A 20,517-nucleotide genomic window follows, 5' to 3' on the forward strand; every position below is an offset into this window, starting at 1 on the left:
ACACATCATTGTTAAACCAGCCTTACAAGAACTGTTAAAGGGTCTTCTTTAAGTGAAAAAGAAATGACTATAACAAGAAATAAGAAAATATATGAAGGAAAAAAACTCACTGGTAAAGGTAAATGTATTAGTAAAGGCAGTGGATCAGCCACTTGAAAAAAGCTAGTGCAAAAGTTAAAAGACAAAAATTGTATAACTACAATGAACAGTTAAGGGGTACACATAATGATGTAAAATATGACATCAAAAACATAAAATGTGGGGTTGGGAGTAAAAAATGTGGAGCTTTGAGAATGTGCTTGAATGTAAACAACTATAGTTTAAAACAAAGGGACATATTATGTCAATATATATGAACTTCATTGTAACCACAAATCAAAAACCTACAATATATACACACACAAAAAAAACAAAGAAAACGGAACTCAAGCATAACACTAAAGAAAACTGTCAAACTGCAAAGGAAGAGGCTAAAAGAATAATAAGAGAACAGAGAAGGCTACAAAAGCAACCAGAAAACAATGAAAAAAGTTGCAGTAAGTACATACTTATCAATAATCACTTTAAATGTAAATGGACTAAATGCTCCAATTAAAAGACATATGGGGACCTCCTTGGTGGTCCAGTGGTTAAGACTCCATGCTTCCACTGCAGGGGGTGCAGGTTCAATCCCTGGTCAGGGAACTAAGATCCTGCATGCCTCACAGTGGGGCAAAAAATAAATAAATAAAGACATATGTTTGTTGAATGGATAAAAAAATAAGACCCACCTATATACTGCCTGCAAGAGACACTTTAGAGCTGAAGACACACAAAGGTTGAAAGTGAAAGGATGGAAAAAGATAGTCTATGCAAATAAAAATGAAGAAAAACTGGGGGAGCAATACTTATATCAGACAAAATAGACTTTAAAATAAAGTCTATAGCAAAAGACAAAGATACAACATTCATAAACATATATGCACCTAATATAGGAACACCTAAACATACAAAGCAAGTATTAAGAGACATGACATAAAGAAAGAAGTTGACAGTAATACAATAGTAGTAGAGGACTTTAATACACCACTTACATCAATGGACAGATCATCCAGACAGAAAATCAATCAGAAAAGAGTGGCCAAATGATCCAGGCTGGATCAGATGGACTTGATAGATACCTACAGAACATTTCATCCAAAAATAGCATTCTTCTCAAGTGCACATGGAACTTTCTCCAGAATAGATCACATGCTAGGCTACAAAACAAGTCTCAAAATTTTAGAAGACTGAAATCATATCAAGCATCTTTTCCAACAACGACACTACGAGATTAGAAATCAACTGTAAGAACAAAACTGCAAAAAACATGAACAAGTGAAGGTTAAACAACATACTACTGAAAAACCAATGGGTCAGTGAAGAAATCAAAGAGGACATCAAAAAATACCCTGAGACAACTGAAAATAGAAACACAACTTTCCAAAATCTATGGGACACAGTAAAAGCAGTTCTAAGAGGGAATTTATAGCGATACAGGCATACTTCAAGAAACAAACAAACAAAAAACTCAAATGAACAACTAACTTTCTGCCTAAAGAAATTAGAAAAAGCAGAAGAAACAAAGCTCAAAGTAACCAGAAGGAAGGAAACAATTGGAAATAAATAAAACAGAGGCAAAAAACAGAAAAGATCAATGAAACTAAGAGTTGGTTTTTTGAAAAGATAAACTAAATTGATAAACCTTTAGCCAGGCTCATCAAGAAACAAAAGGGCCAAAATAAATAAAATGGGATTTGAAAAAGAAGTTACAACCAATATTACAGAAATACAATCATAATAGAATACTACAAACATTTATACACCCAAAATTGGACAACCTAGGAGAAATGGATAAATTCCTACAAACATACAATCTTCTAAGAGTGAGTCAGGAAGAAACAGAAAATCCAAAAAGAATGATTACTAGTAATGAAATTGAATCAGTAATCAAAAAACTCCCAACAATCGAACATCCAGGACCAGAAAACTTAACAGAGGAATTCTACTAAACACTTAATGAAGAGTTAATACCGATCTTACTCAAACTATTCCAAAAAATTGAAAAGGGAACATTTCTAAATTCATTCTACAAGGCCAAGATCGCCCTGACACCAAAACCAGACAATGATATTACAAAGAAAGAAAATTACAGGCCAATATCTCTGATGAAGATAGATGCAAAAATTCACAAGAAAATATTAGCAAAATGAATTCAACAATACATAAAAAGGATCATGCATCATGATCAAGTAGGATTTATCCAGGGATGCAAGACTGCCTCAGTATCTGCAAATCAAACAACATAATACACCACATTAACAAAATGAAGGATAAAAATCACACGATCATCTCAGATGTAGAAAGAGCATTTGACAAGATTCAACATCCATTCATGATTAAAACTTGCAACAAATTTATTATAGAGGGAACATACCTAAACACATAAAGGCCATTTATGACAAACCCACAGCTAACATCATACTCAGGAGCAAGACAGTGATGCCCACTCTTGCCACTTCTATTTAACATAGCATTAGAAGTCCTAGCCACAGCAATCTGACAAGTAAAAAAGGAGGGGAGGCATCCAAATTGGAAGGGGAAGAAGTAAAACACTCTGTTTTCAGATGACATGATACTCTATATAGAAAATCCTAAAGACTCTGCCAAAAAAAACTATTAGAATTAATAAATAAATTCAATAAAGTTGCAGGATACAAAATTAATTTACAGAAATCTGTTATTTTATAAACTTATAATGAACTACCAGAAAGAGAAATCAAGAAAACAATCCAATTTACAATTGAATCAAAAAGAATAAAATACCTGGAATAAACTTAACCAAGGAAGTGAAAGATCTATAGTCTGAAAACTAAAAGACACTGATGAAGGAAAATGAAGACAACACAAATAAATGGAAAGATATCCTATGTTTATGTACTGCAAGACATTTGGAAAATCCTCTACTCATTTTTTAAGAGAATTGTTTCTGGAGGGTTTTTCTGTTTGTCTGTTATTGATTTGTATGAGTTATTTATATATTTTGGATATTAACCCCTTATCAGATATATGGTTTGCAAATATTTTTTTTCCATTTTGTAGGTTGCCTTTTCACTTGTTGTTTCTTCTACTGTGCAGAAGCTTTTTAGTTTGATGTAGTCTCATTTGTTGATTTTTGCTTTTGTTGCTTATGCTTTTGGTGTCATATCCCAGAAATCACCACCAAGACCAGTGTTAAGAAGTTTATTCCCTATGTTTTATTGTAGGAGTTTTACAGTTTCAGGTTTTATGTTTATGTCTTTAATCCACTTTAAGTTACTTTTCTGAGTGGTATAAATTAGGGGTCCAATTTCACTTTTCTGTTTGTGATTATCCAGTTTTCCTAACACAATTTGTTGAAGAGATCATCCTTTCCCCATTGCATCTTTTTGGCTCCCTTGTCAAATATTAGTTTACCGTATATATGGAGGTTTATTTCTGGGCTCTCTATTCTATTCCATTGGTCTATGTGTCTATTTTTATGCCAGTACCATACTGTTTCAATTACTATAGATTTGTAGTGTAGTTTGAAGTCAGGAAGTGTGATGCATCAGCTTTGTTATTCTTTCTCAGGATTGCTATAGAGAATGAGATAGTTTTCTTTATTTCATTTTCAGATATTTTGTTGTTAGTGTATAGAAATACAGCTGATTTCTGTATGTTGATTTTATATCCAGCAACTATACTAAATCCATTGATTAGTTCTAACAGTGTTTTTGTTATTTTTTTAAGGATTTTCTGTATATAAGATCATATAATCTGCAAATGACAATTTTACTTCTTCCTTTCTGATTTGGATGCCTTTTATTTCTTTGTATTGCTTAACTGCTCTAGCTAGGGCTTCCAGTACCATGTTAAATATGAGTGGTGAGAGTGGGCGCCCTTGTCTTATACCTGATTTTAGAGGGAAAGCTTTCAATCTTTCACTATTGAGTATGAAGTTAGTTGTGTGTTTGCCGAACAAAGTCTTTATTATGCTGAGGTATATTCTTTCTATACCCAATTTATTGAGGGTTTTTTTTTAATCATGAAAGGATGTTGCGTTTTGTCAAATGCTTTTTCTGCGTCTACTGAGATGATTATATAATTATTTTTCATTCTATTAATGCGGTGTATCACATTTATTAATTTGCCTATGTTGAAACATCCTTGCATTCCAGGGATAACTCCCACATCTGCAGGATGTATGATCTTTTAATGCATTGTGGAGTTCAATTTGCTAATATTTTTTGAGAATTTTTGCACCTATGTTCATCAGGGATATTGGTCTAAGTTTTCTTTTCTTTCAGTGTCCTTATCCGGCTTTCGTATCAGCATAAAGCTGACCTCATAAAATGAATTTGGAAGTGTTCCTTCCTCTTCATTTTTGGAGGAAGAGTTTGAAAAAGACCGGCATTAAATCGCCTTTAAATATTCGGTAGAATTCACAAATGAAGTCATCTGGTCCTGGGCTTTTCTTTGTTGGCAGGCTTTTGATTACTGATTCAATCTCCTTACACTTGTTTTTGGTCTATTCAGATTTAATATGTCTCCCTGATTCAGTCTTAGCATGTTGGGCTTTTCTAGGAATTTATCCATTTCTTCTAGGTTATCCAATTTGATTGCATATAACTGTTTCTAGTAAGTCTCTCATGATCCTATGTATTTCTGTGGTATCAGCTGTAATGTTTCCCCTTTAATTTCTGATTTTATTTATTTGAGCCTTCTCTCCTTTTTCTTAGTTGGTCTAGCTAAAGGTTTGTCAATTTTATCTTTTTGTAAAATCAGCTCTTAGTTTTGTTACTGTTTTGTATTGCTTTCCTCTTCTCTATTTCATTTATTTCCAGTCTGATCTTTGTCATTTCCTTTATTCCATTAACTTTTGGTTTAGTTTGCTCTTCTTTTGCTAGTTCCTTGAGGTTTAATGTTAAGTATTTTATTTGAGAGCTTTCTATTTTCTTTATTTAAATTTTTTTTATTGGGGTATAGTTGTTTTACAATGTTGTGTTAGTTTCTACTGTACAGCGAAGAGAAGTAGAGTTCCCTGTGCTATACAGCAGGTTCTTATTAGTTATCTATTTTGTAGAGAGCTTTCTATTTTCTTAAAAATGCATATATTGTTGTAAAATTTCCTCTCAGAACTGCTTTTGCAGTATCTCATTGGTTTGGGTGGGTTGTGTTTCTATTTTCATTTGTTATGAGATTTTAAAATTTCTCTTTGAATTTCTTCTTTGAGCCATTGTTTGTTTTGGAGTATGTTATTTAGTTTCCATATGCTTATAGATTTTCTAGCTTTCCTCTTGTTGATTTCTAGTTTTACACCATTGTAGTCAGAAAAGATACTTGGTATGATCAGTCTTCCTAAATTTGCTGGACATTGTTTTGTGGCCCACCAAATTATCTATCTTGGAAAATATTCTGTGTGCATTTGAGAAGAAGTTATTCTGCTACTGTAGGATGGAATAGTCTATATATGTCTGTTGGTCTATATATGTCTGTTTGATCTAACATATGGTTCAAGTCCAATGTTTCCTTGTTGATTTTCTGTCTGAATGATCCATCCATTGCTTAAGTGGAGTATTCGTCTTGTACTAGTATTGTATGGTTGTCTATTTCTCCCTTCAGATCGGTTAGTACTTGCTTAATATATTTAGGTTCTCCAATGCTGGATACATATATACTTATGATTGTTATATCTTCTTGATGAATTGACCCCATTATCACTATATAATGACTTTCTTTGTCTCGTTACCATTTTGGCTTGAAGTCTATTTTGTCTGATATAAGCATAGCTACCCCTGCTTCTTCTTGCATGGAATATCTTTTTTCATCCCTTCACTTTGAGCCTATGTGTGTCCTTAAATCTGTAATGTCTCTTATAGGCAGCATATAGTTGGCTCTTGTTTTTTTTTATCCATCTAGTCACTCTGTGCCTTTAACTGGTGAATTCAATCCATTTACATTTAGAGCAATTTTTGATATAAATGCCATCTTATTGTTTACTGGCAGTCTTGTAGTTCAGTTATTACTTTTTTCCTTTGTTTCTGCTTACACTTATAAATTGGTGGTTTTCCATGGTGGTATGCTCTATTCCTCCTTTCTTTACCTTTTGTGAACCTACTCTAGGTTTCTGCTTTTTAGGTTATCATGAGGCTTAATAAAACATCTTATAGATATGATAATCCTTTTTAAGCTGTTAGCAACTTAAATTTTTTCACATACATAAGCTCCACCATTTATTCCCTCCTTTTTTGATGTTACAATTTACCTCTTTTTATATTCTGTATTCACTAACAAATTATATGCTATATTTATTATTTTTTTATAAATAGTATGATTTTATTCCTAAGGAAAAGTGACACATTCTTTGTTGGGCACATGTACCAATAGAATAGAAATGTAGAAGCTTATAATAGATCTCACCTGTAAATAGTTATATCTTTATAGGTCAATTCCATTATAATATACGTAAGAATATATTTAGCGTATGCTTGTTTGATAACAAGGAAAGATCCAGTTTCAGCAACACTACAGCTTAAAGCTTTCTACAGTGAGGGGCTTTACTACTGAATGAATGTCTGCGTGCATGTGTAGTGCTCATCCACCACAGGCATCCCTATAGGATGATGTAGATCGGCTCTTCCACTAGAAAATACCCCAAATATCCAAATATTTAGGTCTTTTCTCTTAGGTCAGTTTCCCTTGAAACTAATTTTCCAATCTCCTACCAGGGTGTTAGGCAGAGGCCTGGCTTCCAGAAACCCAGGAGCCAATCAAGAGAATGGGGTTAGTGGTAGTACTATATTTATTTTTAATACTCTTTTCCTTTAACCTTTATCCTATAGTTAAATGGTTAACACACTATCATATTACAGAGTCAGAGTTTTCTAAATATGACTGTATATTTACCTTTGTATATTTTCATATGTTTTCATGTCATTGGTTAATACTTTTTCATTTTAGCTTGAAGAACTCCTTTTGGCATTACTTGCAAGGCACGTCTGGTGGTTATGAACTCGTTCATCTTCTGTTTGGGAAATCGTCTCTCCTTCATTTCTTTTTTTTTTTTTAAATAAACTTTTAATCTCGGAACAGTTTTTTTGTGTGTGTGTGTGGTTGTGTGGGTCTTTGTTGCTGCACGCGGGCTTTCTCTAGTTGCTGCGAGCAGGCACTACTCTTTGTTGCGGTGCACGGGCTTCTCATTGAGGTGGCTTCTCTTTGTTGCAGAGCACAGGCTCAGGGACGTGGGCTTCAGTAGTTGTGGCACGCGGACTCAGTAGTTGTGGCTTGCGGGCTCTAGAGAGCAGGCTCAGTAGTGTGGCGCAGTGGGTTTAGTTGCTCCGCGGCATGTGGAATCTTACAAGACCAGGGCTCGAACCCGTGTCCCTTGCATTGGCAGGCAGATTCTTAACCACTGCGCCACCAGGGAAGTCCCTCTCCTTCATTTCTGAAGGATAACTTCAGTAGATAGAGTATTCTTTTTTTTTTTTCACACACACACTGTATTTTCTTTTAACAAGAGATAAATACACTGACACCAAGCATTGTACATGGATGACCACAACAAAAGCAACAATGATTGCAATTACCTAACATGAAACACACTCATACTATGTCATAATATTGACATTCAGTCCAGTAATCCTCCATTGTAACAGCTCCTTTACTTTGCAGTGAAAATTGATTTGTATATTCTTTGCCTCTGAGTCCTTGTGGGATTTTTTTTTTTAATTCAAACAGAAAGTCACAAAAATTATACTCATCCTCGTCAGTTCACTCAGTCCCATGTAATTAATTTTTTTTTCATCTTGATCTTTTGTTAGCACTTTTATGAGTTCATCAGTTTTTCATTAGAGTTCTGAAAATGCTTATTCATTCAGTTCAGCAGTACAGTCAGTTACCAGAAACCTGTACTTGTCAGAGTCTTTTCCATGAATTTCTTGAAGATGAAACCCTTTTACAGGAACATATTTGCAAAAGCATCAGAGTACACCCAGAACTGTCTGTAAATGACAAAAGACTTAAAAATGACCACGGTTAAAGATTTGATGAAAGTTCATAACAATGCAGTTGACAAGAAAATTAGTTATTTCTGAGATATACATTTTAAGGTAATAACTAAGATTATGACATAACATTATACCAGAACATATAAGATTTTTAGAAATTTCATGTAATGTCTGAAACATTTATATTAACATATTTCCATACAAATAACCCAATGAAAGTTTAGTATTAGTTGTTTTGTTTGTTTTTTTATACTGCAGGTTCTTATCAGTCATCAATTTTATACACATCAGTGTATACATGTCAACCCCAATCGCCCAATTCAGCACACCACCATCCCCACCCCACCCCAGTTTTCTCCCCTTGGTGTCCATATGTCTGTTCTCTACATCTGTGTCTCAACTTCTGCCCTGCAAACCAGCTCATCTGTACCATTTTTCTAGGTTCCACATACATGCGTTAATATACGATATTTGTTTTTCTCTCTCTGACTTACTTCACTCTGTATGACAGTCTCTAGATCCATCCACGTCTCAACAAATGACCCAATTTCGTTCCTTTTTATGGCTGAGTAATATTCCATTGTATATATGTACCACAACTGCTTTATCCATTCGTCTGTTGACGGGCATTTAGGTTGCTTCCATGACCTGGCTATTGTAAATACTGCTGCAATGAACATTCGGGTGCATGTGTCTTTTTGAATTACGGTTTTCTCTGAGTATATGCCCAGTAGTGGGATTGCTGGGTCATATGGTAATTCTATTTTTAGTTTTTTAAGGAACCTCCATACTGTTCTCCATAGTGGCTGTATCAATTTACATTCCCACCAACAGTGCAAGAGGGTTCCCTTTTCTCCACACCCTCTCCAGCATTTGTTGTTTGTAGATTTTCTGATGATGCCCATTCTAACTGGTGTGAGGTGATACCTCATTGTAGTTTTGATTTGCATTTCTCTAATAATTAGTGATGTTGAGCATCTTTTCATGTGCTTCGTGGCCGTCTGTATGTCTTCTTTGGAGAAATGTCTATTTAGATCTTCTGCCCATTTTTGGATTGGGGTGTTTGTTTCTTTAATATTGAGCTGAATGAGCTGTTCATATATTTTGGAGATTAATCCTTTGTTGATTAATTTGCAAATATTTTCTCCCATTCTGAGGGTGGTCTTTTCGTCTTGCTTATGGTTTCCTTTGCTGTGCAAAAGCTTTGAAGTTTCATTAGGTCCCATTTGTTTATTTTTGTTTTTATTTCCATTACTCTAGGAGGTGGATCAAAAAAGATCTTGCTGTGATTTATGTCAAAGAGTGTTCTTCCTATGTTTTCCTCTAAGAGTTTTATAGTGTCCACTCTTACATTTAGGTCTCTAATCCATTTTGAGTTAATTTTTGTGTATGGTGTCAGGGAGTATTCTAATTTCATTCTTTTACATGTAGCTGTCCAGTTTTCCCAGCACCACTTATTGAAGAGACTGTCTTTTCTCCATTGTATATCTTTGCCTCCTTTGTCATAGATTAGTTGACCATAGGTGCGTGGGTTAATCTCTGGGCTTTCTATCTTGTTCCATTGATCTATGTTTCTGTTTTTCTGCCAGTACCATATTGTCTTGATTACTGTAGCTTTGTGGTATAGTCTGAAGTCAGGGAGTCTGATTCCTCCAGCTCCGTTTATTTCCCTCAAGACTGCTTTGGCCATTCGGGGTGTTTTCTGTCTCCATACAAATTTTAAGATGATTTGTTCTAGTTCCGTAAAAAATGCCATTGGTAATTTGATAGGGATTGCATTGAATCTGTAGATTGTTTTGGGTAGTATAGTCATTTTCACAATATTGATTCTTCCAATCCAAGAACATGGTATATCTCTCCATCTGTTGGTATCATCTTTAATTTCTTTCATCAGTGTCTTATAGTTTTCTGCATACAGGTCTTTTGTCTCCCTAGGTAGGTTTATTCCTAGGTATTTTATTCTTTTTGTTGCAGTGGTAAATGGGAGTGTTTCCTTAATTTCTCTTCCACATTTTTCATCATTAGTGTATAGGAATGCAAGAGATTTCTGTGCATTTATTTTGTATCCTGCAACTTTACCAGATTCATTGATTAGCTCTAGTAGTTTTCTGGTGGCATCTTTAGGATTCTCTATGTATAGTATCATGTCATCTGCAAACAGTGACAGTTTTACTTCTCCTTTTCCAAATTGTATTGCTTTTATTTCTTTCTCTTCTCTGATTGCTGAGGCTAGGACTTCCAAAACTGTGTTGAATAATAGCGGTGAGGGTGGACATCCTTGTCTTGTTCCTGATCTTAGAGGAAATGCTTTCAGTTTTTCACCATTGAGAATGATGTTTGCTGTGGGTTCCTCATATATGGCCTTTATTATGTTGAGGTAGGTTTCCTCTATGCCCACTTTCTGGAGAGTTTTTATGATAAATGGGTGTTGAATTTTGTCAAAAGCTTTTTCTGCATCTATTTAGATGATCATATGGTTTTTATTTTTCAATTTGTTAATATGCTGTATCACATTGATTGATTTGCATATATTGAAGAATCCTTGCATCCCTGGGATAAATCCCACTTGATCATGGTGTATGATCCTTTTAATGTGTTGTTGGATTCTGTTTGCTAGTATTGTGTTGAGGACCTTTGCATCTATATTCATGAGTGATATTGGTCTGTAATTTTCTTTTTTTGCAGTATCTTTGTCTGCTTTTGGTATTAGGGTGATGGTGGCCTCATAGAATGAGTTTGGGAGTGTTCCTTCCTCCGAAATTGTTTGGAAGAGTTTGAGAAGGATGGGTATTAGCTCTTCTCTAAATGTTTGATAGAATTCACCTGTGAAGCCATCTGGTCCTGGACTTTTGTTGGTTGGAAGATTTTTAATCAGTTTCAATTTCATTACTTGTGATTGGTCTGTTCATATTTTCCATTTCTTCCTGGCTCAGTCTTTGAAGGTTATACCTTTCTAAGAATTTGTCCATTTCTTCCAGGTTGTACATTTTATTGGCATAGAGTTGCTTGTAGTAGTCTCTTAGGATGCTTTGTATTTCTGTGGTGTCTGTTGTAACTTCTCCTTTTTCATTTCTAATTTTATTGATTTGAGTCCTCTCCCTTTTTCTTGATGAGCCTGACTAATGGTTTATCAATTTTGTTTATCTTCTCAAAGAACCAGCTTTTCGTTTTATTGATCTTTGCTATTGTTTTCTTTGTTTCTATTTCATTTATTTCTTCTCTGATCTTTATGATTTCTTTCCTTCTGCTAACTTTGGGTTTTGTTTGTTCTTCTTTAGTTCCTTTAGGTGTAAGATTATTTGCGATTTTTCTTGTTTCTTGAGGTAGGCTTATATAGCTATATACTTCCTTCTTAGAACTGCTTTTGCTGTACCCCATAGGTTTTGGATTGTCATGTTTTCATTGTCATATGTCTCTAGGTATTTTTTGATTCCCTCTTTGATTTCTTCAGTGATCTCTTGGTTATTTAGTAACGTAGTTTTTAGCCTCCATGTGTTTCTGTTTTTTACGTTTTTTCCCCTATAATTCATTTCTAGTCTCATAGCGTTGTGGTCAGAAAAGATGCTTGATATGATTTCAATTTTCTTAAATTTACTGAGCCTTGATTTGTGCCCCAAGATGTGATCTATCCTGGAGAATGTTCCGTGCGCACTTGAGAAGAAAGTGTAGTCTGCTGTTTTTGGATAGAATGTCCTATAAATATCAATTAAATCTATCTGGTCTATTGTGTCATTTAAGGCTTCTGTTCCCTTATTTACTTTCATTTTGGATGATCTGTCCATTGGTGTAAGTGAGGTGTTAAAGTCCCCCAGTATTATTGTGTTACTGTCGATTTCCTCTTTTACAGTTGTTAGCAGTTGCCTTATGTATTGAGGTGCTCCTATGTTGGGTGCATATATATTTATAATTGTTATACCTTCTTCTTGGATTGATCCCTTGATCATTATGTAGTGTCCTTCCTTGTCTCTTGTAACATTCTTTATTTTAAAGTCTATTTTATCTGATATGAGTATAGCTACTCTAGCTTTCTTTTGATTTCCATTTGCATGGAATATCTTTTTCCATCCCCTCACTTTCAGTCTGTATGTGTCCCTAGGTCTGAAGTGGGTCTCTTGTAGACAGCATATATATGGGTCTTGTTTTTGTATCCATTCAGCAAGCCTGTGTCTTTTGGTTGGAGCATTTAATCGATTCACGTTTAAGGTAATTATCGATATGTATGTTCCTATGACCATTTTCTTAATTGTTTTGTGTTTGTTTTTGTAGGCCCTTTTCTTCTCTTGTGTTTCCCACTTAGAGAAGTTCCTTTAGCATTTGTTGTAGAGCTGGTTTGGTGGTGCTGAATTCTGTTTGCTTTTGCTTGTCTGTAAAGCTTTTGATTTCTCCATTGAATCTGAATGAGATCCTTGCCAGGTAGAGTAATCATGGTTGTAGGTTCTTCCCTTTCATCACTTTAAATATGTCATGCCACTCCCTTCTAGCTTGTAGAGTTTCTGCTGAGAAATCAGCTGTTAACCTTATGGGAGTTCCCTTGTATGTTATTTGTCATTTTTCCCTTGTTGCTTTCAATAATTTTTCCTTGTCTTTAATTTTTGTCAGTTTGATTACTATGTGTCTCAGTGTGTTTCTCCTTGGGTTTATCTTGTATGGGACTTGCTGCGCTTCCTGGACTTGGGTGGCTATTTCCTTTCCCATTTTAGGGAAGTTTTCGACTATAATCTCTTCAAATATTTTCTCAGGTCCTTTCTCTGTCTCTTCTCCTTCTGGGACCCTTATAATGTGAATGTTGTTGCATTTAATGTTGTCCCAGAGGTCTCTTAGGCTGTCTTCATTTCTTTTCATTCTTTTTTCTTTATTCTGCTCTGCAACAGTGAATTCCACCATTCTGTCTTCCAGGTCACTTATCCATTCTTCTGCCTCAGTTATTGTGCTATTGATTCCTTCTAGTGTATTTTTCATTGCAGTTATTGTATTGTTCATCTTTTTGTTTGTTCTTTAATTCTTCTAGGTCTTTGTTAACCATTTCTTGCATCTTCTCGATCTTTGCCCTCCATTCTTTTTCTGAGATCCTGGATCATCTTCACTATCATTATTCTGAATTCTTTTTCTGGAAGGTTGCCTATCTCCACTTCATTTAGTTGTTTTTCTGGGGTTTTAACTTGTTCCTTCATCTGGTACATAGCCCTCTGCCTTTTCATCTTCATCTTTCTGTGAATGTGGTTTTTGTTCCACAGGCTGCAGTATTGTAGTTCTTCTTGCTTCTGCTCTCTGCCCTCTGGTGGATGAAGCTGTCTAAGAGGCTTGATGTGAGGGACTGGTGGTGGGTAGAACTGACTGTTGCTCTGGTGGGCAGAGCTCAGTAAAACCTTAATCCACTTGACTGTTGATGGGTGGGGCTGGGTTCCCTCCCTGTTGTTTTTTTGGCCTGAGGCAACCCAACACTGGAGCCTACCTGGGGTCTTTGGTGGGGCTAATGACAGACTCTGGGAGGGCTCACACCAAGGAGTACTTCCCAGAACTTCTGCTGCCAGTGTCCTTGTCCCCACGGTGAGCCACAGCTCCCCCCACCTCCCCGCCTCTGCAGGAGATCCTCCAACACTAGCAGGTAGGTCTGGTTCAGTCTCCCCTGGGGTCACTGCTCCTTCCCCTGGGTCTCGATGAGCACACTACTTTGTGTGTGCCCTCCAAGGGTGGAATCTCTGTTTCCCCCAGTCCTGTCAAAGTCCTGCAATCAATTCCCACAAGGCTTCAAAGTCTGATTCTCTATGAATTCCTCCTCCCGTTGCCAGACCCCCAGGTTGGGAAGCCTGACGTGGGGCTCAGAACCTTCAATCCAGTGGGTGGACTTCTGTGGTATAAGTGTTCACCAGTCTGTGAGTCACCCACCCAGCAGTTATGGGATTTGATTTTACTCTGATTGCGCCCCTCCTACCGTCTCACTGTGGCTTCTCCTCTGTCCTTGGACGTGGGGTATCCTCCTTGGTGAAGTCCAGTGTCTTCCTGTCGATGATTGTCCAGCAGCCAGTTGTGATTCTGGTGCTCTCGCAAGAAGCAGTGAGAGCACGTTCTTCTACTCCGCCATCTTGGTTAATCCCCCCTGGATAGAGTATTCTTGACTGGCAACTTTTCAACACCTTGAATATATCATTCCATTCTCTCTTGGACTGTACAGTTTCTGCCGTGAAATCTATTGGAATGAAGGTTCCTTTGTAGGTTACAATCTTTTTTCTCTGACTGTTTTTAGCATTATCTTTTTATCTTTGATTTTTGACAGTTTCATTATAATATGCCTTGGACAAGGTCTTTTTGCATTGAGATAATAGGGTGATCTATTAGCTTTGTCAACTTGGATGTCCATGTCTCTCCTCAGATTTGGGAAGTTCTTAGCTAACATTCTGCCCCCTTCTCCCTCTATTCTCCTTCTGGAACCCCAATTATTTTAATATTTGTACATTTGATGACATCCCAAAGATCATATAGTCTTTCTTTGTTCTTTTTCATGCTTTTTTCTTTCTTCTCTTCTGAATGGGTTATTTCAAAGTTCTATTATCTAGATCACTTATTCTATCTCTCATTTGGTCTCCTCTACTACAGATGCCCTCTATAGCATTTTTCATTTCATTTATTGCATTCTTCAGCTCCAGAATTTCTGTTGGATTCCTTTTTTTTATAATTTCTATCTCTTTGTTAAATTTCTCAACTTTTCATGTATTGTCCTTCTGTGTTTTCTTGTAGCTTGTTGAGTTTCCCCAAAACAGCTATTTTGAATTCTTTGTCAGATTGCAATATTTTGTGCCGTTGAGTTCAGTTACTGGAGGATTATTGTTATCTTTTGGTGATGGCATATTTTCTTGATTCTTCACGTTCCTTGTAATTTTACAGTGATAGTTTTGCATTTGAAGTAGCAGACACCCCCTCACACCTTTACTATTTGCCTTTAAGTGGGGTATAGTCTTCATTGGTCCTATTATATCTGGGATTTTTCCCTGACCTTGTATGGACACACCTGCTCCCAGAGGCTGATGGGTGGACTTCTTGCTGAATTAGTCAGCTTAACTGCATCCCTTTAATGCCCTTTAACATTCTTATCTGCTTCTTTTCTGATCTTTTCCCTCCCCTGCGCATCATGAAGGTCCTGCCTCAGTAATACTTTTTTAAATGGGCTTCTCCAGCAGTGTCTTGAAATGCCAGGGGATCCAAGCACTCACTCACTGCTATCCTTTTCCTATGCAGGAGAGGACACTGCCTGCTAGTTCTGCCCCAGGCAGTGTTTCCTTGGGGAAGCAATGGCACTGGCAAAGTTACAGTCTTCACTGCATCCAAACTCATGTTTTACTATTACTATTATTATTTTGCTCCAACAGCATGCTGGAATCACTTCTCTGGAAGGTTGAATTTCTACAAAGTCTCTCTGATCCATAGGTTTCTGCCCAAGTACGCACTCTCCAGGTTTTCCTTGGCCAGGGCCGAGAGGAACTGGGGCAGGTTCACTGGTTCCTGATGATATTGAGGCCCATACTAAGGTCTTTCTGCCTATTACTAGATGCACAGGTGGGCAAGACTCCTCCTGAATCCCTTAGTGTATGGTCTGGATCCTACAATTCCCACTGAGGCACTTTTGTTCATGTATGGATGCCTAATTAGTTGTTTAAAAGGGGGAACAGAAAGGAGAGATGTCTCACACTGCCATGAAGTTAACCTCACTCTGGACTTAATATTGTGGACAGTAGAATCATTGCTGATGACTAAATAGAAAGATCACATGATATAATTATATTAAGATTAATCTGGTATTTACATTTATTAAAGGAAAAACGAGATCCTTAAAAATATTATCTGTTTTTATTTAAAAATATCCACACAGAATAAAACAACTGGGAGAAAAAACACAAAGGGGTCTATAAGAATACAAATAATTTTAAATTCTGTAAGTGAAACCATCTGGTTTAAAGAGTTTTCAGGGCTAATACAGAAGTTCCAGTGAAATTATGTTCAAGAAATCTGAGAATTTCAGTATCAGAGGCAATAGGACCAGGAGGGAAAGAAATGGTTTAACGCACATTACAGAAGTATGTAGCGCATATTTGATAAGATTGAAATAACCTTTAAAGACGGAACCTTACTTTTTTGATCTAGAAAGGAGCCAGGTCATGCCAATTAGCCCCCAATAGTCTTTCTTCTGGAAACTCTTGAACGTATTTTGTAGAATAGATCCCTGAAAGGGAAGAGCTAAGATAAATGGAGCTTTCAGATATCCTCTGATTTGGCTTGCTGAGGCTCACCTGCAGAGGTATTGTGGGAGGAATCCTGTTGCTCAGCCTCAGACCACAAAGCAGCAGAAGCTTTACAACTACCAGCATCACTGATTTCAATCCTTAGATTATCTGTACATCATGGACACCATCTCTGTCAGATGACAAGATCATGGATGGCAACACTACTCTTTATTTCCCACTCAAGGAGTTTCAGGTGCTTCCAGCAGTTATTTCTGAAGACTGCCTTCAAAGAGCATAGAACTTATTTGAAAAGATTTGTACTTGTAGATGCAAGAAATGGTGGGTAAAGTGAGAATAAAATATTTTTTTGCTAATGTTCCTATCTTGGTGAATGCATATTTATTTTTTTACACTGAAAATTTTCTTGAGAATAACAAGAAATGAAATTTGTGAGTCTAGAATACTATGAATATACACTGAAATGTACTTAGTACATTATTTATTCATCTGCAGGAGAAGTCTTCATTACACAGTGCTTATTATTAAAAATCAGATTACTTTAGTAGGACTACCAATGTGTTCTAGCCATTCATTTTCTCACGGCCTCTTTAACCTCCTTGTTCCTGAGACTGTAGATGAGGGGGTTCAACAGGGGATCACAGACATCACTTTGTTTTGTTCAGTTGAGTAGCTGGACTTGGGCATCATATAAATGAAGGTAATGGTCCCATAAAACAGAGTGACTGCTGTGAGGTGGGAGGTGCAAGTGGAGAAGGCTTTATGCCACCCCTCAGTAGAGCACATTTTCAAGATTGAGAAAAGGATGATGTAAGAGAAAGCGATGATAAACACAGTAACTACAATGATGGAGCCAGAAGAATGGCTGGAATTATTTCAGAAGTAAAATCATGAGAACAAGAAAGCTTCAGAAGTGGCGAATAATCACAGAAAAAGTGATTGACTTTATTTGGTCCACAGAGGGACAGGCTTAACAAACAGCCAGGAAATGTCCAAGCATTCACACACCCACCTTAATAGGAAGCCCCCACTAAGAGAATGCAGACTCTGGGGGACATGTGGGTGGAGTAGAGCAGGGGCAAGCAGATGGTCACATGGCAGTCATAGGCCATGGCAGCCAGCAAGAAGCACTCAGCCGTCCTAAATGTGACCGCAGAACAGAGCTGAGCGACACAACCAGCAACACGGATAGAGGTTCCTTCCCTGAGGAAGCCCATGAGCATGACAGGTATGACTGATGAGGAGTACCCAATGTCTACAAAGGCCAAATGGCAGAGGAAAAGGTACTTTGGGGTATGAAGCTGAGGGCTGCTTCTGATTAACGTGATTATGCTGACATTGCCCATTAAGGTGACCATGTGGATCCCTAGAAACACAATAAATAAAATGGCACAAACTGTAGTATCCTCTGCTAACCCCAAAATAATGAACTCTGTTACAGTTGTGTAGTTTCCAGTCCCCATCTATACTGAGAATGATACCCACTGAAAGAAAGACAAGCGGATATTAGAATAGAAGAAAATACTATAATCTGCATACTTATTTTTACAATAGCTATATAATAACAGAATTCTAACATACACACTCACATGTAAATATTTGGGGAAAATATTTTCACACACAATACCTTGCATAAGACTTGAAAATATAAATGTGCATTGATAGAAGGCCAGGAATACTCAGAAAAATCTTTTTTTTTTTCAACTTAACACATTCAAGTCACATTTGCCTTATATAATTAGTTTAGGTGGTCCGTGAGGAATAGACTCACATGAGCACATCCTAGAGACAGCCACTAGATGGTATAAGGGACCCAGTAACTGTATCTTCTAAGCCAAAGACATGATGAAAGGGAGAAGAAATGTCAGAATGGGCCAGCTCCCATGGAAAAGAACAACTGTTTAAAATGATATCTGAGGTATCATTTCTTGTATGAAAGAGGCTGAGCAGTCATATGAATCCTGAATTTAAACAGGTATCACAGTTAAGAGGAAAGATGAACCAATATCCAGGAAGTTTGAACAGAGGTAGAGTGTAGAAAAAGGTGCTCAAATCATGAACAAGTTAACCTGGAGAGACTGCAGTTTGGAAAAGGAGATGGCATCATCTTAGGATCAAGCTATCTGATTCATAATAGTGAGCCAACCCGGGAAAGGAAACCAGACACATTGATCAGGTTACTCCTGAAAGACTCCAGAGGTGCCTGAGACTTTGCATAAACTGGAGCTGGGCTGTTAGCAAAAGGTTCCAGCCTCCTACTTCCCACAGGTACCCAGCCCGTGTGAATAGCCCCTGTCTTCTGAGAAAAATCACACCTTTAGGCCAGCTTCTGGAAAGCTCTTTCCCATATCAACTTGTTTGAGAAAAATCATGAAAAAGCAAGAAAAGCATGAGAGCTTTCTCATATAGTCACAGAATGCCAGGCTTCAAAAAGCCACTCCATCCATTCCCTCTCTCTCATTTTACAAAGTTATAAACTGAGATCTAAAGAAGTTAGGTAACTAATTTTAGGTTAAATGGTTTTCTGACAACTGAGCTGAGATCAAAGCTCACTCCTGGAGCCAATTCATTACCATATTTATATAACACAAATGTTTTCTGTAATTTGTAAAAAGAATATAGAATATCAGAACATATATTTGGTTCATTTATATGTTCAAAAAGTTTTTCAATTACGTTAATATATAAGTAATATCTTTATTCTTAAAAGGATGATTTTGCAATCTATTAATTCATATATATAAATGGCTACACGGTAATGACAACTCTGTGAGGCAGATGATAAAGGGCCTCCTTCAGTGCCCTGACCCAGAAAATTGATGTGCCCCTGTTTTCAACTGAACCATTATGGGTCCTTAGTAGATAAGGAATCAAATTTAACTAGGATTTTCTTTTTGCAGAGCAACAAAGGGGATAGGTATGGCATTTGAGGGTAGGTGCAAGGTAGAGAGTGAAATAACCATTACATTTAAGCTGAGCAAAGGTGAAGTGAGTATATGAAATGAGTAAAGCCTGCAAAAAGGTGCCAGGCCCCCAGGGAACTGAAGATTTGCTTTAATTATTCTACTAGGACGAATGAGCTAGAACGATAGGAGGTGGTGATGGTTACAATTTGGGATGCTTAAAATGAGATTAAAAGCTACAGTTGTTGGCAAATAACAATATTTAAAAGTCTAAACTCTGATGATGAGAGTGACTGGATATGGTAGGGGGGAAAAGAAGATGTTTGGAGGAGAGATCAAGAAACTAAGAGGCTGTGATGTTCAAAGGATCTTCTACGTGGATATATTAAAACCCAATTCCCGTCCATCAGGAATTGTGGCACGAATACCGTTAAGAGAGAAAGAGCAAGCCAAAGCCAAAAACTTCCAAGGATGAGGAGACATAATGCCAGTAGTAGGTGATTGCAAAAGGTGGAGGACGATAAGGAGGATTGGTTAGTGGAGTCTGATGATGTAAACTCAACTATAGGTGTTTGCAGGTAGGAGAGAGAAAATGTCTACAAGTGGCAATGGGGGAGAAGGAATACTATCCACTACCAGGCCCAGGGCTATGAAGAGTAAGAGAAAAAACATACATCACTTGAGAAGACTGTAGAGAAAAAAATGTCCTCGGGGTAGCAAAGTATCCATTGAAAAGGACAGTGAAGAGAATGGAATGTTCTAAAGAGATTCTGAGGACATGAGATTTTGTTGATAATTGTAAGTGCCAAAGAACATAGGAAAAAGGCTTTGGGAGTTAAAGAGAGATGGAATCAGGACTTCTTGATTCAAGAAAAATAAGGAGACTTGAAAATAACCGTTCTTAGCTCCAGTTGAATGGAGATAATGTTCAAAGACAGAGTAAAGAAGATAATACACAAAAATATTGAATATGTATTGTTATGTTGTGGTTAACAGCTGAATGAACAAAAAGGAGAATGAAGGCTACTCCCAAAATTGTGGAGGAAGGATGACGGGGAAATTCAGAGCCTGTTCTGAGTGCCAATAATGGCATGGAAGCAAAGGGTAATGCCATGAGCTTTTGCAGCCATGTAGGCCTGGAATCAGATTCTAGCTTTACCACTGATTATCTATGGAATCTTAGATGATTTATATAAATTCTTCAACCCTTCATTATTTATTTGTTTTTTTAAAAAATACCTCACAGGATTCGTGTGTTGAATAAGATGATGTACATGATAATATAAAGTACTGTTCATAGAAATAAGTGGATGCTCAACAAATGATTATTTCTTT

The 20,517-nt window shown here is 36.8% G+C and overlaps 1 protein-coding gene across 1 annotated transcript; it reads right to left on the reverse strand.

Moving 5' to 3' along the window:
* Positions 1 to 13,798: 13,798 nt before the first annotated feature.
* On the reverse strand, positions 13,799 to 20,421 carry LOC309667683 (olfactory receptor 5P3-like). The gene is given in 4 exon segments (XM_082476415.1): positions 13,799 to 16,912; positions 16,915 to 17,142; positions 17,145 to 17,292; positions 17,296 to 20,421. Coding segments are annotated over 4 exon segments (885 nt in total). The 5' UTR covers positions 17,743 to 20,421; the 3' UTR covers positions 13,799 to 16,850.
* Positions 20,422 to 20,517: the final 96 nt, after the last annotated feature.

This window comes from Balaenoptera physalus (genome assembly GCF_965194825.1).
Source record: "Balaenoptera physalus genome assembly, chromosome: 10".
In the NCBI taxonomy this organism is placed as follows: Eukaryota; Metazoa; Chordata; class Mammalia; order Artiodactyla; family Balaenopteridae; genus Balaenoptera; species Balaenoptera physalus.